At 37.6% G+C, this 24,477-nt stretch overlaps 1 protein-coding gene across 1 annotated transcript in view; it reads left to right on the top strand.

Moving 5' to 3' along the window:
• The first annotated feature begins 1,039 nt into the window (after window positions 1–1,039).
• Window positions 1,040–24,477, top strand: part of Ctnna2 (catenin alpha 2) — a 983,267-nt gene continuing 959,829 nt past the window's right edge. The window contains exon 1 of the mRNA XM_050162003.1: window positions 1,040–1,141. Coding sequence (XP_050017960.1) covers window positions 1,040–1,141 — 102 coding nt within the window. The remainder of the gene's footprint in view (window positions 1,142–24,477) is intronic.

The following is a 24,477-nucleotide window of genomic DNA, read 5'->3' as shown; positions in this document are numbered from 1 at the left end:
TATTACTAGTCTGTCAAGACAGACACAGACCATAACATGGCAGAAGCTCTGAAGAGAGTTGAAGGTCCTGCACTAGAAACAAACAAAATGGTAGGGGCTTTGAAGAAGGGAATCATAACCCGTCAGGCAGAAGCATGAACATTGACTTATAGTTCTCTAAAGACAGATGTGGTTATTATATAACAAGAAACTGAAGTCAGGCTCTTTGATTCCCAAGCAGCAAACAGGGAAGGGGGTATAAGTAGGATATTCCCTGTGATGTCTTCTCACTTCCTTGGGTCTGGTAGTTACCCTTGTTTGTCACCTTTATACATCTGGAAGAAGAAATCTGAATTGCAAACTTGCCCCTATCAGATAGATCCCTGGTCATATCTCTTGGGCATTTTTCTGATTTTTAATTGATGCGATGTAGTCTAGCCCACTGTTGGTATTGCTGTCCACAGGTAGGTGATTCTCAGCTATGTAAGAAAACTAGTGATAAAATGAACCAGGAGGAAGCCAGAGAGCAATATTCTGTGGTTTCTCTTCCAAAGCCCCACCTTGCACTGCTTTCTTGACTTCTTCCCTTGATAGTGAACTATACCATGTAAGATGAAATAAATGTTTTCTTGCCCAACTTTTCTTTGGTCATAGTGTGTAGTCATAGCAATAGAAAGTAAACCAGAACACCAGATAAGATATTCAATACCTGGGAGCGTTTTAGTTAGAGACTCATAGACATGTCTCAAGTAGGCTACCTGTCAGTATCTGTTAGTGGAGATCTACTGCACTTATTGTGGTCTGATCTGAGCATTATGTTCTTACAGGTCCCACCTGTAATGTCCCAGTATATACTGGAATACTTAGAAATTTTTCAAAAATATCTCACGAATTTCAAAACACAAGACTGGCTCTGGTTTTCCAACCCTTGATTTGATTTTTCAGAGTTGAACCTAAAACATCTTCTAGATTTGGGTGATGTACTCTTTTAAACACCATAGTCATACCATGTATCCTTGAACACACTTTCTAATGGATGCCATATGTTTCTGCAGGGAGCATGACTTCGGCAACTTCACCTATCATTTTAAAATGGGATCCAAAAAGTTTGGAAATCCGGACACTCACGGTGGAAAGACTATTGGAGCCACTTGTGACACAGGTAAGGAATTTGTTACTATGTATGTTTCCATGGTGAGTTCCATGATCCTATGAAGACTGTGGAAGTCTTTAAAGAGGATATATCATGCCATCATACTGATTACTGAGTAAATATTATTTCCCCAGCTAAGGACTGTCTCATTGCCTTATATGATTTAAAGTAGCTTTTAGCAACTATACATATTATTTTTTTTAAAAAAAATAAAGTTGTTGAGGTAATTAAAGAGAGGGTCCTTGGTGAATAGAACCCTCATTTTCAAGACTGGATTCATTGTCTAAATGGGCCATTCCTAACTCACTTTCAGGTGCAGATGCATAAGGGAAAACAGTTGACAGCTAGCAGTGAATATTTATTTAATATCTTTTCACAGTTTACTGTGGCAATCTTCATCCTAGTAGAATGGGAGGTTGTTCCATTTTGGGTTTGATACATCTCCAAGAGGTGACTTTCAAAAGCACGGAATGTCATGAGGATTTTAAGTGCTGAGAATTAATGTAGAGTGTCTCATGAATCATGTCCTTTGCTATTTGAACTCTTAAGCTCCTGCAATATGAAAATGTGAACTTTTTATGATGCGTTTGTGGAGATTCATTATGCCACATGAAGCTCGGGGCTATTTTTATTGGTTTGTGCTGGATGCTCTAACAAATTGCCATCAAGTTAATGGCTTCAAGCAACATAGATTTATTGTTTGGTGGTTTTAGAGGTCAGAAATTTTAATGTCAAGGCACCAGCAGTGCTGCATTCTCATTGGATACCTCAGAAGAAAATCATGTCCTTGCTTTTCCTAGCTCCTCCAAGCTTCTTGCATTCTGTGGCCTCTTTCAGTATATCTGAGGTCAGCAATATAGAATCTGCTTTTCTTTCCCTGGCTTCTACTTTATTCATGTATGCTTTATATGATGGAATCTCTTAGCTCTGTTATGTTGAACCTACTCAAATATAACAGAAAATGCTCTGCACATGCATATTATTAACCTAATTGCATCTTTAAAGTCCCTTTGCTATTTAAGGTAACACATTTAGACTTTCCATGAATAGATGGTGTCTGTTTGGAGAGAACTGGGGTGTATCATTCCCCGTCACATGGGTAGCCTCTGCGTCCTCCCCATGTACAAAATATTTTAATCGAGTCTCCAAGTTACTGAAGGTCTCAAACATTATAGCTTCAACTGAATTTCAAAATCTCACTTACTTCATTGCCTTTAAAGTCTACAATCTCATGTGAGCCCTGTAGGGATAAGCTAAGCAAAGTTGTTCTACACTAGTGAGCAAGGCACTGTCTTCTGAAATGAATTGTTAAGAGAAACAAGCAACCTTAGTTACAGACATTCCAAGTCCAGAAATGAGGAAGTATGAGGATAAACTTTGCTAACCTCGGGTGTAGATCTTCTTCTGGGAAAATGTCACTAGATTCCAAGTCCTGTAGCAACCCTCGGGGCTTGATAATCTGCCCTTTGAATCATTTCTTGTTTATGGAACACTTGCCATATCACTTCTGTACATATGGACCATAGTTTCATAGTTTCTGCTTGTCAAATTTGAGGGGTACAGTAATTCCACTGAGGTCTGCCCTTTTATGTCCAAGTTTTTGAACATTTCAAGAATCTCTTAGTTTCCCATTTGTACCTGTGATTATTCATTCTGTTGAACAGTCACCTCTAGTACATCTTTCTTTGATATCCCCATGTGCAGGCATTGTCTCTGTTACAGTGAGGGGTCAAGAGAACCCCAGGTCACACAACTAGGTTCTTCACAGCACCATGTACTGACTAAATACTCTATAGTATGTATTGATATAAGAGACTAGCAAAAGTCCTTCAGGTCATATAATGGACTGGCTCTTATTAAATGAAAATCCTTATGGTTTGAGAATGGAACTGATATATAATAACCCTTGAAGAATGAGGTTTATTAGGAGACAAGCCCTTATACCTCTATTTGAGCCTTGAGTTGAGAAAGAAAGTGCTAGAAAGAAACAATAATGCATTAAAAGCCACTTAAAAGGGCCTTAAAAGTGGAATAGAGGCTTACCTTTAACACCTCAAGAGGGTCTTCAGTAAGAGGTTGCTCGTACCTTGAATTCCTGAACTCAGAAGACAGAGACAAGCCGGATGTACATAATGAGTTCCAGGTCTCCCAGAGTAGTTAAAAAAGAATAACAAATAAGGAAGGCTAGAAGGTAAGCAAACGCTCCACCAAAGTATCTGTCTGATATCTGTAAGTTTTTTGGACTGCTGGGATGCTCTTCATCATGTGATTTAGTCTGGGATAGCCTATGTAGCAAAGCATGAAAGACCGAGGCATCAGTTAGAACCACAAAGTTGGAGCAGAAACCACAGAACAGAACAGCTTGTTAATCTAGCTGTCAGCCGGGGGATAGGAGCCAAGTGGGCATCATCTGATTTCTTCAGGCTGTGACATCTCGTAGAGTGACCTCTAAGAGTGACCAGGATTTTAAAGAGACACACTATGATTGAACATCTCCCAGCATGCTTTCCTGAAAGCAACTATTTTAATTTGAGCATATTTTGTAAAATTTGAAGGCTGAGAACTTTCCAAATTACCAATTTCCATTTCTTTTTTTAACTATAATAATTCTTCCTTCTGCTTACCTCTTTTATCTTGCATGTTTTTAATAACTAGCCAGGAGAAATGAAGCTACTCTGTGATGATATTTTGTTTGTACTGTAACAAATTAAGCTTGTCTGAAGATCAGAAAAAACAGAGAAGCTAGCCTCTAGTTCTTACCTTTACAAAATATTCAGAACCAAGAGGTCAAGATCCTGTCTCTACAAGTCTTCAAACCAAATACTGTCTTTATGAAACCTCAGACTGATTTCTGAGATCCTCTCTCTCTGCTGTTATATTCCTTTCTTCATGCAGCCATATCACTTCCCATCTCCTTCTCCCTAGCGCTGAAAGGTATGAGCCACCACTGTAAAAAATGACTGCTCTTTTATTTCCAGGCCACCCAGACCCAAATAATCACAGAGAAATTATATTAATAACAACACTAGTCAATAATTTAGGCATATTGCTAGCTAGCTCTAACATTTTAAATTAACCCATTTCTATTAATCTATGTATCACCATGAGGCTGTGGCTTACTGATAAGGTTCCTGCATCTTTCTCATTTGGAAGTTACATGGTGTCTGCCTGACTCTGCCTTCCTTCTCCCTGCATTCAGTTTAGTTTTCTTGCCTAGCTCTATTCTACCCTGCGATAGGCCAAAGTAACTTCTTTATTAGCCAGTGGTAATAAAACATATTCATAGCATATAGAAAGCAATCACACATCACACCACCCCTTGGCTCTGTTTCCTTTTAGACTGATTCAATCTTGTGTAACCCAGGGTGGTCTTGAACTCACAGAGATCCATCTACCTCTGTCTTCTGAGTGCTAGGATTAAAGATGTGTGCCACCACTGCCTCTCATCGATTGCTGACTAGTGTGGCTAACTCTGTACTCTGATCTTCAAGTAAGATTTATTTGTTATAGCATAAACAAAATATTACTACAACACTCTTTCATGTCTTTGCTTAGAAATATCTTCAGTTAAATATCTATGCTCATCACGGTTCTAGTTTCTACATAATTGAAGGGATCAATTCAGCTCTAATTTCTGCAACTCTCCTACAAACTTTTCCTCTTCTTTCCAATACCATGCCTCTTATTTTTTCTGAGACCCTTGCCAATGTGTTCTTTATAATCATATTTCTAACAGAATTCATTATGATGATTTAAGTAAGTCTCCAAGATGACCAACATCATCTGCACTGTTTTCCTGTTATTCTGAACTATCACCAGCCAGGGTGTTAAGAGACATACTTAAACAAACAAACAGACAAAACAAAACAAACGAAAAAAACTTTCAAGTAAGAAAGTTATTGATTAAATTATTACATTCATTCATTGTGTTTGGTGGCATGGAGGTCAGAGGGAAACTTTTGAGAGTTAGTTCTCTCCTTCTCCCTTCTAGGGTTTGGGAATATAATTCAGATAATCAGGCTTATTGACAAGGACCTTTACTTACAGACCCATCTCACTGGTCCAAAAAGTTTTATTAATATTAGTTTTTATTGTGTATGTTCCTCATGCTTCCTTTATTCATTGTCTCCCTCTAATCAATCTGAAGACTACCAAAAAGTCCAACTTTCTGAAGACATCTGTATTTGCTTCCAGTTGTTGATGCCATGATTTACTACTGTAGCACCTTGTAGCTTAACAACTACAGATACATTATATTACAGTTCTGAGATGAGAGGTCCTAATACCAGGGTGTTTGTAGGGCTGCATTTCTTGAGCATTGTTTATAATGGAGACTCTAGGTTTTACCTTTATTAGTGAGTGAAATCTATCTTTTTCCTTTCTCTTACACACTTCCCTCCATCTCCAGAGACAGCAGCCTCAGGTCATAGGATCCCATCTCTTCTGTTGATCCTCAATCCTCCTGCATCTATTTTATGAGGTTCTGGTGGTCACAGTTGGCCTACTGGCATGCCTCCAATATGCTGTAACCATCTGCATAGGTATTTTCCCACTTAAGGTAATGAAATACTAAAAGTTATTACTTAGAATTACCCAAATGGTGAATGAAAGTAGTTTTCTATTTTTCATACTATAACAGAAATATGCATGTTAATTTTCATATTAGTTAGAGACCAATGACGAGTATGTATAGATTTAAGTGCTATTGCACAGAAGGAAAATTGTGTTGACTTTTAGCTTTGAAATTTTACACCTTTGTATTCTGCTATTGAACTTAGTTTATCTCAAAACCATCACAAGATAACAATTAAAATGGTTGTCATTTCTAAACATCTTTCGATCCAACTATTTGAAGTTCTTTTGGATAAAATCAGTGATTAAAACTTTTTCAGAAATGATCCTGTTATGTTTGGTACTTAACACTGTTTGACTTCAGAGGGATTTAGCTCAGCAACTAACCATGACATTCATCAAATACCTTCAGTGTCTGCCAGCTTTAACTTGCATGCTACAGGGTTATAAAAATACTTTAGTATATGTTGTTGTTAAGATGGAATTTTTTACATGATGGTGTGTACAAAAGCTGGTCAACCATAGGAATAAACCTTTTATGATTTAACGGAAAAAACTGCAGGTCCTTGGAACACTTAAGAAGGACAAAAGAGACATAGCATATTAGGTACAAATTCTATAACTGAGACATAAAGAAAAATTTAAATGACAGAGGAAAAAAATTGAACCACAGCACTAGCTATATCAAATGCACACACACAACTTTATGAATAAAATATTGTTATAGCAAAACTGAATGCCCTGGGAGCAAGCTTTACTGCCTCACACGTTCTTGAAAGCTTTGATAATGAGTAAAACAAACAACACAAAAAGTAGAAGTCAGTGTACTCAGAATCAACCCCTTCATTGTAATAAGAAAAATGACACTAGGAATTTACTATTGATAAATATTTAAATTTCTTAGTAAATTTTTGCTAATGTTAATGAAGATAAGTATGAATTTATATACTTGCTTGACAATGGACAGATGAAATGGACAGATTACTTTTGGAGAACTTTGCATTATTAAAATTATGAAAATAATAAGAGAGAATTTACCTTGTAAATTTATGTCATTGAGAAGAGGCCTTAATTGCGTATAAATTGAAACATTGAGGATTTTGTATAAGTGTGACAATAAGTACTATTATGAATCAGAAATCCTTTGTGTGGCATCATTATGAAAACAGCCATATGTCCATGTACATACTGATGTACGGCGTATGCATCTGAACTAAAGAACAGTCTTAAATAAATTTTAAGAAAATTACGGACAATATATAAGTTTATGCCAAAGATTTAGCCCTTCCAGCAAGGCATGCACACCCAGTAGTAGTTAAATTTACTATAGTGCGTTAGCATTGAATGCTTTTTTTTTCTTTTTTTTTTATGGATTTTTGAGACAGGGTTTCTCTGTAGCTTGTGGTTCCTTCCTGTCCTAAAACTAGCTCTTGTAGAGCAGGCTGGCCTCGAACTCACAGGGATCTGCCTGCCTCTGCCTCCCGAGTGCTGGGATTAAAGGCGTGCACCACCACCACCCGGCACATTAAATGCTTTTATTATCCTTGTTTTGTTAATTAATATTTTTGTCTCTGTATGTTAACGTTTCTGTGTGTGGCTATTTGTGTGTGAGTGCAGTGTCTGTGGAGGCCAGAAGAGGGCGTCGGATGGCTTGATGCTGCAGTTACTTGCTGTTTTGAATTTTGGTTGCTGAGAACTAAACTCAGGTTCTCTGAAAGAGCAACTAGTGCACTTAAGCACTGAGTCACATCTCCAAATTTCTCCATTACTTTAAAAAGATTTAAAAAAAAAAAAGTCATGTATCCCCTTTAAAGAATTAGAGTAAAATTGATATTTAAAGAAGCTAAGAAAATAGAATTTAAAGGATGAAAACAAGGACCACAAAGATAGAATACAACAGTTAAATGGTCATGATGAGCTCAAAATTTGATTGCTTAATGTGGTGAAGCAATTCCCTTCTCAAGGGACAAGCAATGAAAAGGAGGGGGCAAAGAATAAAATTGAGAGGAAACAAGGTGAGGAAGGAGAGACATGACAGAGGCCCATTAGAACTTCACCTGCCACACCCCACTGCAGATGCAGGAACACCTGCGGGAAGGGTGGGTGTTGAAAATAGCACAGTTACCAAAAGACGTCTAGGAGCAGGTGGAATGCTGGGGTAAGCTGTGTAAACATGGGAAATCTGTTTAAAGATCAGCTACTATCAAAAAAGCAGCAGAACAGATGGATGTTAGATGAATATTAGTAAGGGACTGGTAATTTCAATGCTGCTGAACTTTGCTGAGGGAAAGTACACGAGGAACTCATTAATTTTAGGGGAAACAGCAAACAGTATTAACGATGTGAGGAATCATGGGGATACCCACAGAAATAGCTTACCTGAGATAGTGGGAACTCACTGACTCCAGACTGACAGCGGGGTCCTGTATAGAACCAAACTAGGCCTTCTTGGGTGACAGCTGTGTGTGTTGGGCAGTCTGCATGGTCACTGGCAGTGGCACCAGGATTTATCCTAGTGCTTGAACTAGCGTTTTGGGTCCCATTCTCTTTGGAGAGATACCTTGCTCAGCTAAGATATAGGGAGGAGGGCCTTGGTCCTGTCTCAGAGTGATGTACCAGATTTGTTAACTCCGCATGAAAAGCCTTACCCTCTCTGAGTAGTGGATGAGGGTGGGGTGAGTGGAAGGTGCGGGGAGCAGGGGCAGGAAAGGGAGTATGAATTGGGATTGGTAGTAAAATGAGAAAAGATTAAAAAAAAAGAAAGGAAGGAAGAAAAAAATTAAAAAAAATAAAAATGTAAGGAACTTTTAGAATTTTCTTAAAATAGAAAGATAATCACTATTCTGTCTCATTACTGAACTTAACAATAGATGTTCAAACTTGAAAGTAACTTGAAAGTAAATGAGATTTGAAAAGAATGTAGATGTATTATATAAAATGTATATAAGGTGGGTAAAAGAGGAGCGCGGAGAGAAGAAGGGGAGGAGAACATGAGGGATGGAGAAGGTCTAGTTGGGGACTTTAAGGGAGGGAGAGCAAGGGAAGAGATATCTTGATAGGGGGAGCCAATAGGGGCTTAGCAAGAAACTAAGGGAAATTCCCAGGAATGCACAAGGATGACCCCAGCTAAGAATCAGAGCAGCAGTAGTGGAGAGGATGCCTTAACTGCCCTTTCCCTGTAATTAGTTTTATGACTACCTTAATTGTCATCATAGAACCTTCATCCAGTCAATGATGGAAGCAGATGCAGAGATCCACAGCAAAGCACTGGGCCACGAACACTTGGACTACAGTCTTAGAGGAGGGAGGAGCAATAATGTGAGCAAAGGGGTCAAGATCATGATAAGGAAACCCACAGAAACAGCTGACCCGAGCTAGTGGGAGCTCACTGACTATAGACTGACAGCTGAGGAACCTACATAGGGCTGAACTAGGCCCTCTAAATGTGGGTGACAGTTGCATAGCTTGGGCAGTTTGTGGGTCCACTGGGAGAAGTAATTACTCAGTCTCCATATATGGGGAAGGGCCTTTGTCCTGCCTCAAATGATGTGACAGACTTTGTTGACTCCCCATGGGAGGCCTCACTCCCTCTGAGAAATGGACGGAAGTAGGGTGGGTGGAAAGTGGGGGGAGAGAGAGGAGGAGAGTGAGAGAGAGCTGGGATTGGTATGTAAAATAAAACAAGAATGTTTTAAAAGAATTTAAAAAGAATATATATGTAATCTATATATATATTTATATCTTATATAACACACAATATAAATATATTAATGCATAGTATAAAGGAATATGTATGTGTATATCCATATGTATACATATATATATGTGTGTATAATGAGTTATTGAATAACTATTAATACAACATCATATCAACAGATTGTGCTTTGGGGTACTTAAAAACCACAGAGGAACCTAAAATGGCTGTAAGACACTTAAGGAAACGTTCGATATCCTTAGTCATCAGAGAAATGCAAATCAAAAAAACTCTGAAATTCCATCTTACACCTGTAAGAATGGCCAAGATCAAATACACTGATGCCAACTTATGCTAGAGAGGTTGTGGGGAAAAGGGAACACTTATGCATTACTGGTGGGAATGCAATCTGGTACAGTCCCTTTGGATATCAGTGTGGCAATTTCTCAGAAAACTAGAAAACAACCTTCCTCAAGATACAGTAATACCACTTTTGGATATATATCCAAAGGATGCTCAATCGTGCCACAAGGACATGTGCTCAACTATGTTCATAGCAGCATTGTTTGTCATAGCCACAACCTGGAAACAACCCAAATGCCCCTCGACTGCAGAATGGATAAAGAAAATGTAGTACATTTACATAATGGCGTACTACACAGCAGAAAAATATAATGACATCTTGAATTTTCAGGAAAATGGATGGAGCTAGAAAACATCATTTTGAGTGAGTTAACGCAGACACAGAAAGACAGTTATCACATGTACTCACTCGTAGGTCATTTTTAAACATAAAGCAAAGAAAAGCAGCCTACAACCCACAATCCCAGAGAATTTATACAACAATGAGGACACTAAGAGAGACTTACATAGATCTAATCTACATGGGAAGTAGAAAAAGACAAGATCTCGTGAGTAAATTGGGGACATGGGAACCTTGGGGAAGGCTAAAGGGAAGAAGAGAGGCAGGGAGGGAAGCAGGGAAAAATGTAGAGCTCAATAAAAATCACTAAAAAAAAGAGAAGCAAACCTTTAATACCAGAACTCTTAAGAGGAAGATAAGGAAGATCTCTGAGTGCAAGGTCAACTTGGTTTACAGGACTACACAGTGAGACACTGATTCAAAACCTAAATCAAATAAACCTAATTTTGTAATGCATTTTGGAAATAAAGGGCTTCACCTTGTAAATTTTGGAACAGTGTAGATAAAAGCCATTTTTGTGGTATGATATGGTATGACCAAAGTGAATATGATAATGGTGCTAAATGACCATGTATTTGATTAATTTATAACACACATAGCTTTTTATCAGGTATATGACTATTTATAACATGCATGCCTTTTATCTGTCTAAAGAAGAAAAACTTCAACAACAACAAAACCACTTTGTCCTTAATTGAAAAAAACCTATAAACACAATGACTTTTAATATATGAGGGGCATGTTTGTTTTATTTAGTAATCTGTTACTGTTTTCACACTATTGAGACAGAGACAGTTCATGTCCAGACTTTGGAGTTAGGGCACTTAATCACAGTGGTGACTCTATCTCTCCTTAGATGTTCATTGGAGAGAAATTTGCATCTCACAAATAATTGTAAGAATAAATGAGGCTGGGCCTTTGAGTGACTGTAGAAATGCTTGACTCCATGCCGTGATGTTTAGTTGTAATTGTCAATCTGAGACAGCCTAGATTGCTCTGAGAAAATAGCCTCAATAAGGTGTTACCTAGACCAGGTTGGTTGTGGCATGCCTGTGGGAGATTGTCTTATCCAGTTGGTATGAGTAGACTCAGCCTATGATTCATAGGCACCACTTCCCATTTTTGGTCCTGGACTGTAGAAGAGAGGAGACAATAAGTTTTATGTAGGCTTGCCCATGTTCACTCCTTTCTGCCTGTTTGTGCATGTGATGTCCCTAGCAGGTTTCTGAGTTCTGACTCCTTGACTGCCCTGCTGTGATGGATTTAGAATTGTGAGCAATAATAAATGCTTTCTGTCCTAACTTGCTTTTATCACACAACAGAAATGAAGCTAGAGCATAGTTTTACAGGTGGGCAAATTAACATTTTGTTACTTCATAGTGATGGCTTTCTGCTTTCTACCATCGGTTTTATGACTAATATAGACATTCAGATTTTATAGTCTTCAGATTTTATCTTAATACATCTTTTTCAAAAGAAAAATTTACTTGCTATATTACTTAAATATAATGAAAATAGAAGCTTCTAAAGTTATTGAAAATACAACTTCTACCATTATCAAACTAATGAACAGAAAGGTCATTCCAGTAGAATAAGACAGAGTTTACTGGAATTTTGATCTTCATTTCCTTATAGCAAAATGAATCTACACCTGTAGAAATAATACTAAGCACCAGATAAAATGATATTGTTGGTGTTTAAAAAGTTTAATGAGTTGTTTTAGATTGTCCAGACAGGCAAGAAACCTCAGTAGGCATTCTCTTTGACCATTTTCCATGTCATGATGAGGATTGTCCAGTGGGCTCTGTGACATTATTCTCTAGGGAATTCTACATTTGAGCTTAACTTTTACTCATAATAGTAATAAGAAGTTCAGAAGCTAAGTGATTAGAGATGCATAGACTTTAAAATTGTCAAAATATATTTTACGCTTTAAGAAAAAGTTCTTGATTTTTAACCCTCTTCTTAATTTGTCCATCAAAGATGTCATTCTTTCTTGACTCTCAACAGTATTTACTCCTCTTTGTTGCACACACAATAAAAAATGGGAGATTCATTTTCAAGTTAGGGACTTAATGAACTACACCCAATTGCGGAAGTATAAGCAACATTCAGAAATGGTGTAGGAGGTTTTTCTGTATTTGTATTGCTTTTATTGGCTGAATAAGGAAACTGCCTTGGCCTTTTGATAGGGCAGACTTAGGCAGAGTAGAAAGAACAGGATGCTGGGAAGAAGGACAGACAGGCAGACACCATGGTTCTCCTGCCGGCGATGGATGCTGGTTAGACTCATGCCAGTAAGCCACAGTCAAGTGGCGATACACATTAATAGAGATGGGTTAAACTAATATGTGGGAGTTAGCCAATAAGAGGTTAGAGATAATGGGCCAGGCAGTAATTAAATTAATACAATTTCTGTGAATATTTCAGGGGTTAAGCTAGCCAGGCAGCAGGACACAGCCTGATCCTCCATACAACACAGAAACAAAGTCCCTCTGAGAATCAAGCCATTTACCCCAGCCTCCTTCTTTCCCATATCATGCTGTCTTCCTAGCAATTTACACTATTTAATACTTCATATATAAATTGACCAAAATATAATAAAAAAAAGCAGATCATATTGCTCCCTACTCTGCACCCTTTTCCATCTATCCAAAGAATATCAGTATTTATAAGTGTCTTTATCAATAACTTATAAGATTCACAGATTAATACATTTGGGTGGTTTCTATGGCAATGCTACAAGTTACAAGCCACTGTGCATACATTTCTCTCAGAAAACTGAGTGGATGAAAGGTGAGGGATGCAGTAAGAGCATATGACGAGGGATGGGTCTGTTCAGAGAGTTAATTTCTTGATAAATTTCCCTAGTGTTTTTCAACCTGTTTCCAAGTATTTCATCCATTCTTTTGTTTACTAAGTATTTTCTTACTAGATTATGTTTTCATTTTTGGATGATGTTTTCTTGTGCACAAATACTAGTTTTCTGCTTTTAAGTTGAACTGAAGATGTGTGTGCCTGAAACACATAAAATTTCTTAATACTTCTGTAACTTATCTTCTTTGTATATATAGATATAGACTAATAGAAGGACCCGACTACAAGCAACTTAGTCGTGATTTAAAGAAAGTTATCTTTAGCACTTATAGTAGATTTTACTGAATGGCTATATGATAGTTTTGGTGGCTTTAAAATAGTTTCATCTCTATTGTCAACTGTTCTCGAGTTGCTAGATTTTCCCAAGATATGGCATATACTTCAGGTGTTACTATTGAAATACTTCCTTGAATTGAGGTCACAGGGAAAACTGTGAGACAGTCATTGACAGCCACTTCTAAGATAGGAATTTAATTGATGACTATGTAATTTGGAGTCAGATTAGTTTCTGTTTGGGCACTGGACTCAATATTTTAATATTTGCCACCAGATGGGAGTGATGCTCTTTCATTGTGACCAGCTGTGTTGGCCCATGTTTTGAAAGTTGATTAATATTAAAAAAAAAAGCCCCTTTAAACATACACACACACACACACACACACACAGAAAGACAGAGAGACAGGGATAAAGGCAGAGAGATAAATACAGACAGAGAGATTTCAGAGTGATAGTTGTACTATTAAAGATGTGAAAATACATAATATATGTTTGTCTACTAACAATTTTTGCAAAGTAAATACAAGATAAAATCTTGTTAAAATCAGCATTAATTGCACCAATGATATTTTTGAGAAACAAAAATCATTGCACATGGTAAAATATGTTAGTGTAAACCTAGCTTAGTTGTGTGTTCGACACACACATACCCCACAAGTACAATAGGAGCTCTCCCTCTCCCTATTGTTAGAGACAGCTGCTTTCAGTCACAGATATCCAGAACACTGCACTGTAACTTCACTATGCTTGACATATATATCCCCTCTGTTAACTGGCACCATCTGCCCATTGCCTTTCCTAGGAAATCCAAATCAATCAGTAAACCATTAGCATGGTCTGAGACTACAAACTAACTCTCTTAATGATGGCACAACTGAATTCTCCTGTACCAGAGTATTTATTTGCAATAATGTCTGGAATAAGTGCAGTCATTATATTTTGTGATAATAAAATCATAATAAAAGTCACACCCCTAGACAAAAAAAGCTATAGATAACTAATGATGGTAGAGAGAATGAATTAGCCTCTCCCAGGAATGAGAGCCTCTCCCTATAAGTAGTTATCCAATTAAAAGTGGTCAGCTCAATGGGGGCTGACTGAGAAGCCATTGATAAAGGCACTGGGACTTGTTTCTACTGCTTGTACTGGCTTTTTGGGACCCTAGTCTATTTGGATGCAAAGCTTCCTAGGCCTGGATGTAGGAGGGAGGGCCTTGGACTTCCCACAGGGCAGGGTTCCCTGCCCTCTCTTAAGGAGGGAGGGGGAGGGAAGAGGGTGAGTGGGGGAGCTGAAGGGGAATGGGAGGAGGGGAGGAAGTGTAAATTTTTAAATGGAAAAAAATTAAATATAAGTGGTCAGCTTGAAATCATATACATAGGCAACATTGAATGAACTCACCAGGCTGTGTGTATGTATATATGTATGTGTACACATATGTATTTATATATATACACATACATATATATTTATGTGTCATACTTACACATATGTGACAACAATAGCCAAGAAAAAAATGCTGTCAGTTTGAGAGTGAAGAGCATGGGAGGGGAAGGGGTTGGAGGGACGGTACTTGGTAGGAGCTGGAGGAGGGAAAAACATGAGAAAAGTGATGCAGTTATATTTTAATTAAAAATGTCTATAATATAAAAAAAGAAATCAAAAGTCTCAAACAATGTAATGTGAATATGCTTAATTAATATACCACTTAACTTATTAATTCCTATACATTAACTTTGAAAGAATCTGGGTTTTTCCCCCTCTGCTTTTCTGTGAATCAACTGATTCAATTCTGGTCTCCCCTTTCCCTCTCTCTTTATCTCTTCCTCTCCCTCTCCCCCCCCTTCATCTTCCTCTCTCCTCCCTCTTTTCCTCTCCCTCTCGTGTGTGTGTGTGTATTGTGGGATATGTGCTTCTCAGTGTGTGCATGGATGTGTGCATAGGCAGATGAAGGTCAGAGGCATCAGCTGGGGGTCTTCCTCAGTCTGACTGGCCATCCACTAGTTCCCCAGGGCTTGGCGACTGAAAACAATATCCAGTGTATCCCAGTTTTACATGTGTGCTGGCCATGCAAAGCCAGTTCTTCATACTTGTACTACAAGCACTTTACAAGCGGAAGTCTTCCCCTACCTCTTGATCCTGATCTCTCCTGCAAGTAAAGACCTCATGGATCCTGGCCTGAGGTCAGAACTAAATGTCCTGATTCAGTTTCATGAGACGCTTCTCCATGTTGTGAAGTCTCTACTGCTCTAAACTTAGAAAGAACTCTTCTCCATGAGTATGCAGCTAATCACAGATAATCTCAGACTCAGACTATGTAAAGAGAGACAGATACACGTGTTTTCCCAGGTCTCATGCCATCCTAGACTTGCAGGCGTTTTTATTCACTTTCAGTTTTAGTAAAGTAAATATTGTATCTACATCTGGTAGCAATACTTGAGCAAAGCAAGACTTTTAAATTTAAAAGAAGCCCAACGTTGGGACAAAATGAGTTGTGCTGAAATATGCACTACAAATACTGATGTCTTAGGTGTGTCATTCACAGAAGAGGAGCAGAATGCAGACGGAGAGGGTGAGGTTTAGAATTTGGAGCTGAAACGGAGGGAATGGAGGCAGCAGAATATATCCTACAATAAAAGTAGTTCCAAGAGTTCTAACTCGGTGGTAGGTCTATAACTCAACGGTAGAAGTCTTGCTTGGAAAAAATGTCTACCTTCTCTTGTTTGTGTTACCTAATTCTGGTAAAAGCCTGTTGTTTGCTGACATAGGTCCATTTACAAATACGTTCCTCACCCTGCAAATGAGCAAATTAAATTGGAAAAAAATCTATGTTTCTTATTCAATGGCTATTATGTATGAATGTCTCAAATTTGCAAAACCTCTTTCATTCTGCTTGACAATAAAATTAAGCTGTTAAAAATAATTTCCCTCCATTTTTTTTTAAATTTGAGGACTTCTGTGAATATTTTTCAACTGTGGAAAAAAGAATTTAAAATTAAATTTATAAGTGAAAGCTGTGTCAAAGAAGAGTAACATTTTATGTGTTTGAAATAATATCATTAATGAAGTTTTATATAAACTAATGCAATAATTCCAAGAAAGAAGTTATGGGAGATTAGCAATCAAAGTTATTTTAATTTGGATAATATAGAAATTTTTCCTCAGCTAGAGACAAAAAGGAAGAAAGACAAGGGAATGCCTATGGAATTCCCTCAGAAAGACTTCTACTGGCAAACTAATTAAAGCATGTCAAGCTTTTGAGCCAAAGGAGTAGGACATGTCTGCTGGCCTCTTACTGGTTTCCCATTCTGCTGTTGAAAGTGTGAAATGTAAACTTAGCTTTCACATACTTCAGGAGAGTAAAAGCCCTGGAAAAATACAACCACATATTATTCTGAAAACGAACCTCTTGATGCTAATACCACTAGAATCTAGTACCACAAGCCCAGTTTTTAAAGACTGATTTTTTTCATTTGTGTTGTATGGGTTTGGAGTGCACACGCGCGTGTGCACATGTTTGTGTGTGTGTGTGTGTTACCTGTTGCCAGCAGAAACCAGAAACGGGTATCAGATCTCTTGAAGTTGGTGTCATAGGTGCTTTTGAGCCGGTCAGTATGTGCTGGGAACCCAACTCAGGTGTACAGGACAAGTTGCAACCCTTTTTCAGTCTTCCAGCCATCTTCCAGCTCTGGTGAAACTCTTTACGGGGGTCTTATCTACACCAGAAACTGTGTCTCCTTTCTCTTTAATTAACCTTTATTCCCCAGCTATACCTTTTAAGTTCATGATGTTGGGTCCTTTATCTTGGAAATTCCTTCCTCTCTGAGGATTCTATTCTCCACTGCAGTTTTCCTTATAACAAGTCTGCTGACAGCAGAGTTCTAATTCAGTCCACTTGAAACAACCTTCCAGCGAGGTGAGCCCTACTGTGACCCCAACCCTTTCTGAAAGTATCCTGTTTTTCTACAATCCTGATGGTATAGGACTAATTCCGTATCATCCAGGTCCTCTCTTTTGGTGTCCAGACCAGCCATCTAAATCAAGCAGCAACAGATTCTGCATTTATGCCTGTCTGTTTCTACACAAGATGCAGATTCAGCATTGGAAACAATGACTAACTTTATCATTTCCCTACCCTCTTTAAGAAGCCGCACTTGTTTTGTCTCATGATAAAGGGAAAACTGACTGAACAGATCCTGATTTGAGAGCAGTGCTTGTCACTGAGCTCTTACTAACTTGACTGAAGCCATCTGTCAATGTCTTGGTCAGTGGAGACACTGCTCCATCTCTATCTGAGAATGATATCATTTGCTCGAATCACCCTTTTATATTTTTCAGTAGTTTTGTACCATTTCCTGATACCGCTGAGACTGAGAACAGTCCCTCCACTTTTCTTGTCGTCTGTCTCTCTCCCTCCTTTCCCCATCTCTTCTTGTAACCTCCTTCTTTCCTCCCTTTTCCTCTCTGCTCCTGACCCCCCTCTTCCATCTTCCCGTCTTTCTCACCCTCATCTTTCCTTCTGACCATTGCCTCCATCTCTACTTGTCTTACAGAGGGGAACACAATCTCTCTGGTGTCGACACTGGATGGACCACTGCTTGAGGACAAGGATGAGTCCCACTTTCACATTCGTTTCCACTGCCATGGGCATGGAAAGATGTGGGTGAACATTTATTGCAGAATTAAGTAAAATCCTCTCTAAAATATGCCACCCAAATATATTGTTCTGTCTTCCTCATTCTCCCATAATTAACAAGCAGTGGAAAGTGATTGCATAGTGCAACACATGCTTCATGAAGACTTTGATATTTTTAACAGTTGTTTGTTGTGTGATTTTTAAAGGTGATAGGCAAACTGAGTGTAATGGGGTAATTTTTATCTGCATAATAAAATGTGCTACATATAATGTGTTATATATATATGTATATATACATATATACATATATATATATATATCACATGGTTTTATGCCTCTACAAAAAAAGATTAATGAATCTTATAGTTCCTATATGTAATCTATATCTTCTTTAGAAATTATATTTACTTATTATTATTTTTCAAAGGATGTTTTGGGACTGCAGAGATGGCTCAGAGATTGAGAGCAGTTGTTATTTAGAGAACCATGCTTAGTTCCCAGAACATACATGTGCCTCACAGGCATCCCTAACTTGAGTTCCAGGAGGTATAAGGCACTCTTCTGACTTCTGCGGGCACCAGTTACAGACACAGTACACCTCCATACATAATACATGAAAAACACTCATGCATATAAAATAAAATAAATATTTTTAATAATTTTAAAGGAAGGTTCCTCTTCCAAAATAACTGTTTAAATGTTTGCCTGGGCTTTAAATATGATATGTAAAATGGTCTTCATTAAAGGTTACTTAAAGATTATGAACTTCACTTTTGTCAAACTGGCATTCAAATGCTAGTTCCATACACACTTATTTTCACTGCTTTCTCATAATCTATATGCATATTGTGGTTTGCACGTTTGCATTGATATATGCATGTAAATGTGGATATGCATGGGTGTATATCCATGTGGAGGCCTGAGACTGATGTCACGTTATCCTCATTCAGTCATGCACTTTACTAATGAGACAGCCTATCTCAGTCAGTCTCAGAACTCGCTGATCTAATCTTTCTAGCCAGTTCACTCTGGGGATCACCTATGTCTTTCATCAGAGGTTTGGATTATAGGCTAACTACCATACACACCTAGCATGTATGCAGGTTCTGTGGCTCCAGACTCAGGTCCTCAAGCTTGCAGATCAAGACTTATCCACTCAGCACTGCCCCTGCTTCATTTTCATTTCAGAGTTGTTTGGTTCTGTAACCAAACAAATCTTACCCTCTCTACCTCCTGGCCATGGTGGTCAGACCTACAAGTTCAGAAGAGCTAAATAAGCTTTAATTTACAGCAAACAACAACCTTGCCTAGTAGAAAGATGCCACATTTGAGACATTCATCTTTACACTAATTTTTTATTATTATGCCAACTCTAAATCACAGTTGAATTTATTGACATTATTTAAATCCTAGATGTGCTTCATTTTGTAGTTCATGTAACTGTTTTTAGCAATGTTGGAATGGAGAGAAAGAGATATCAATTTTGTTTTTCCAAGATTCTCTTGCTAAGCTGGGTGGTGGTGGCGCACGCCTTTAATCCTAGCACTTGGGAGGCAGAGGCAGGCGGATCTCTGTGAGTTCGAGACCAGCCTGGTCTACAAGAGCTAGTTCCAGGACAGGCTCCAAAACCACATAGAAACCCTGTCTCGAAAAACCAAAAAAAAAAAAAAAAAAAAAAAAAAGATCCTCATGCAAGAGAAACAAAAAACAAAAAAAAAAAAAAAAAAAGATTCTCTTGCTAGAGATATAACTCAATGGTAAAGGCTTGCCTGGCATGCAGGAAGCCATGTGTATGAAAAATTAATAAGGTGAAATTTGACCAATTTAAATAAAGTTCAAATTCTTTTGTAACATCTTTCCTCATCCCATTTGATTTTCTTTCTTGTGACTTCTGCCATGACTTCAAGTCACAATAAAAAGAACTTTCAATATATACTTTTAATATAGTACTCAAAGGTGCCTCAGTTCACTGCAGGTGGGAGTCCTGTCCTGGTCCTGATGCTGGCTGGGCCTGTGTGCCCTTTACAAATAGCCAGCCTCATATGCCACTGTCTCCAGCTTTTAGCGATTCATTCTGTACAATTTAATATTTTGTCTGTATTATTTATGTGTGTCATGTATGTGCCTGTTATCTGTGTAGTCCTGAAGAGGGCATTCTGTTCATTGCAGTTAAAGTTATGGATGGCTGAAAGCCCACTATCTGGGCAATGGAAGTCAAACCCAGGTTCTCTGCAACAGCAGCGAGTGCTCTTAACCACTAAGTCACTCTAGCCTGCCATCCACTTTTTCTGACACAGCTTTCACTGTACTCCCAGGTTATTCTATGCATCCTCTGTCTGGTATCATTCCACACCATGTAACTACTAGAGTGTGTATGAGTGTACATACCCATGTGATTCATTTCTTCTCTTCAGTTAAATATTCATTTTATTATTTTTGTTTATGTCTAGGTATATATGTCTATATGGACTAATGGAAGTCAGAAGATAATGTCAGTTTCCCTGGAGTTGGATTTACAAGTAGTTCGAGCTGTGTGTTGTGAATCGTGGGAATGAACTCAGGTTATCTGGGAGAGAATCAAAGACTTTTAACCTCTGAGCTAACTCTCCAAACTTACCTCCTTCTCTAGGCAATAATGAATGAATAACTTTAGGAGTTCCTACTGAGTGTAATAATGAACACTTGGCTGACACAGTGAATGTCTAACTCTGAGAAATGGGAAATTCTCACGATCTCTCATCACTGAAGGAAGACTCCAAGCTATCTAGAGCTAACCTCATAGATCAAACCACTTACAATAATTTTATAGCAGATACTATTTGTTAAAAGTGTATTTTAAAACACTTCTGTGCTTACGAAGATGTCATCTGTATCAGTCAGCTGTTTTATACATGATGGTCCCAGGACTTCTGATAATGTTACCGTGTTGTTTCTTCAGCTCAGAATAGCAAGAGGAAAGGCAGAGAGGTGGTTGGGATTTTAAAGGTCCCCTACAGCATATAACATAGCTATAAAAAGAAAAAGGTATAAACTACTTTAATATGATGCTATTACAAAATATAGCTATTATTTCAAAAGCGCAATGGTGCCCGTGGTAATGGCTGAGATGGTAATTTCATCCTAAACTGTAGTTTTCAATGGCTTATTTAACATGAACTCCCAATTTACACTGTTGACTGAGGCTTCTCAAGCTTGTTTTTTGCCCTGGTGAAATTTCATAAAGAGATGAGATAGAAATCTCTTTAGCTATCTTATCCAAGCATAGCAAAGATATAATGTTCCCCCAACTATTAAAATTTTGAAGTATTTTGGTGACATCTACATTATTAAATGATTTCTAATGCTTTATCCTTCTCATAAGCATACTTTCCCAGAAAGTACAAGCTGTATAATTTAACACATTATTAAAACATTTAAAATAGTTAGACATTATAAAATCTTAAAGTTTTAATCATACAAAATGTTTTTCTTTAAGTCTGTATAAATTCTATCTGACCACTTTGTGTGGATGCTATTAAAAGATGCCTAATATCACCTATTTTACTTTGCTGATTGCTGCTCTGTATCCACTTGCAGTCACCTAGCAGGCATTATAATTGGTAATTATGTCAGTGGCCTCTTGGACATACTCATTTGTACTCTTCCTATTTATTCTAGTCACCTTCAGCTTTTCATTATTCAATTGTATTCCTAAACTACTAAGCACCTGATTGCTATTATTTTTGTTTGCTCCATGGAATTAGTTTTAAAAATATCATAAAGATTTCAATGTCCTGCTTGGATTTTATTTTTCCAGTCAGTGACATTTGGGAAGAGGGAATCTTGGTTGAGAAAATGCCTCTATCAGTTGAACTTGTAGGCAACTCTGAGACATTTTCTTAATTAATGATAGATTTGGACAGTACCACGGATGAGCAGGTGGTCTTAAGTTGTATAAAAGAAAAGACTGAGCAAGTCATAAGGAACAATGCAGTTATTAGCATTCTTCAGTGGTTTTTGCTTTAGTTCTTGTCTCCAAGTTTCTTCCTTAAGTTCCTGCTCCAATTTCCCTTCATGGTGTACTGTAAGCTGTAAGAATAACTCTTTTGTCCCCAAATAGATTTTGTTCATAGTATTTATCAGAGTAGTAGAAATCAAACTAGAAAGAATGACTTAACATTGATTTCTTTTAGGATTAAAGCTGCTTTTTGTCTTTTGTCTACTTTAAATTTAGAGTTCGTAAGTTTGGAAGAACAATGGATTCTCAATTATCTCATTCTATAGGTATTTCTTAAGGACTTGAAAGTAGTTGCATGTAGCCAAGACAGGAAAAAAACTGTTATGGGGCATAGAGGAGGTGAAAGAAATTTGTTCTGGTCTTGGATTCTGAGCAGGAAGGAATTTCAAAGCTGCCTTTTCTCTGTGATCTCTGGTGATTTTGTAAGCCTTGCGATTTTTGATTTTTGAATATTTTTTCAGGTGTGAGATGTGTTTGTGAATGGGATTATGCGAATTGATGCATATGCATGTGTGTGTGTGTGTGTGTGTGTGTGTGTGTGTGTACATGCATGGATGCTAGTGCATAGAGGCCCAATTTTGACATAAGGAGTCATGTTTGAACATTTTTTCATATTATTCATTGAGTCATCTGATCAAATCTGCTATCAATCACTGCCTACCTTGCCTTAAATTATAAAGGGGAATGTGTCACACTATTGTGCATGCATTTTTGTGAATTCGGGGAATCCTAACTCTGGTCTTTTTGCTTGCACATCAAGCACTTTAACCACTGAGCCATCTCTCCAGCCCTGCCACTTTTTGAGTAGTGATACATGTTTAATTGATATTTTAATTGTTTTATTGATTAGAATTGTGACTATGCTTTATGTATGTTTATAAATGAAACTTGACAGATGATGTCAGCTTTGATGCAAAATATTTTAATCATAGAAAAAAAGCATGGATAAATACACATATGTTCACATGCATACATAAAGGGCCAATTAGCTTTAACTGTCAATTTGATAAAACCTTGAAGTACCTACAAAGAATCATTTACAGCTGAGTAGCTGTATTAGGTGTCTTGTGGGCCAGTCTGGAAAGGACTGTTGATTATCTTCATTGCTATAGTGAGACCCACTCTGTTGTGGGCTGTTGAATTTCTTAGGCATGTGGTTCTGGGCTGCATATAAAGCCATCTGAGCATGAGTCTGTAGGCTAGAGAGCCAACAGCATTCCTCCACAGTGTCTGCTTGAGTTCCTACTCTGACTTCCCTCAATGACAGAGTGTTACCTAGAAGTCTAAGCCAGATGAGCTGTTGCTTTTCAGAAGTTAATTTTGGCCAAAGTGTTTATCCAAGCAACATAATGAAACTGCAAGAGTTACTACCACATCTTCCATGTCTTAGCTAGAAAGACAAGACCTGTTTTCTACCATGTACCATTGTGTGGCACCCAGGTTACATGAACGAGTTTCTAAATGTGTGGCTCTAAATGATATTATTCCATGAAGATGGACCTTTTAAGATGGTTATTTTGTATAAAGGTATAAAAAGGCTAGGAAAGGAGAAGGTGTCAAATTATCTTTTCTCTTTTCTCTCTTCTAGACAGTTGTCATCTTATGGGGGGGGTCTTTATTTGACTTATATGTCCCTTTAAACTCTATAAATTTTTTTCTTGTTGACATGGAGCCTTAAAAAATAACAGGTAAGTTAAACCACCAAAATTGAAAGTTTAAACCTATTTTCAATTATATTTGTGAAAATCTTTGTGGATGTATGCTTAGCTCAAATGAATGTGGGTCAGCTCTACAGCTGAGACTGGCCAGGGTTGAAGGTAGCAGCTCTTATTTTGAGCTTGAGCTCCTCATGAAGATTATAATGGCTGTTCATCCATAATGACCCACAGAAATTTTCAAAAATAGAAGAAAGAGCTGACACTTCAACTTCAATTATTTTTATCATCAAGAAGAAATCTAAATAACTAGTCATTTAGATTATTTAGAAAGACTAGCAAGAGCCAGGCTTTTTTTTGAAAAGATTTTTTTCCACAGCTTGGAATTAACTTTATCTAGAGTTCATGGCTGCATTTATTTTAAGTATAAAGAAAGTATATTCTATATATCTAGTGGTTTATGCACTAGAGTGGCTCAGATTTTACCAACTGTTCCATCAGCTTCCGTAGTTTAAGGTCATGCTTTGTGGGTCATCTTTATAGCAAGACATTGATAGTCTCCCTCCCCGCACTGTCCCTGCTTTGTTTTATATTCATGCATAGAGTTAGATCAATTGATGGTTTTAGATGAATTTTTGATTTTTTGTCTTTTCCCAAAGGAGCCCTCTCTCCTCTTTGCTGTCATTATTTGAAGATCATCTGAGAACAAACTCCTCCAGTTCTAACTCATCAAGAGCCCATTAATTTTAAATAACAGTTACTCTATCTCTCTATCTAAGGAGCAGGTTAAGACTAGAAATTTTATGAGAGAAATACATGCAAACTTCTCAAAATGGAATAGCAGGTCAATATTTCTGTCGTAGGATTCTATTACAGGAAAAGGAATCTTATATTTGTACATTAATAACAAATCCTTTTATCACTGGTTATTCCTGTAG

Source organism: Alexandromys fortis, unplaced genomic scaffold (genome assembly GCF_014885135.2).
Source record: "Alexandromys fortis isolate MF-2015 unplaced genomic scaffold, M_Fortis_MF-2015_v1.1 scaffold_105, whole genome shotgun sequence".
Classification (NCBI taxonomy): domain Eukaryota; kingdom Metazoa; phylum Chordata; class Mammalia; order Rodentia; family Cricetidae; genus Alexandromys; species Alexandromys fortis.
The sequence above is the reverse complement of the archived record's forward strand: the minus strand, read 5'-3'. Positions and strand labels throughout refer to the sequence as shown.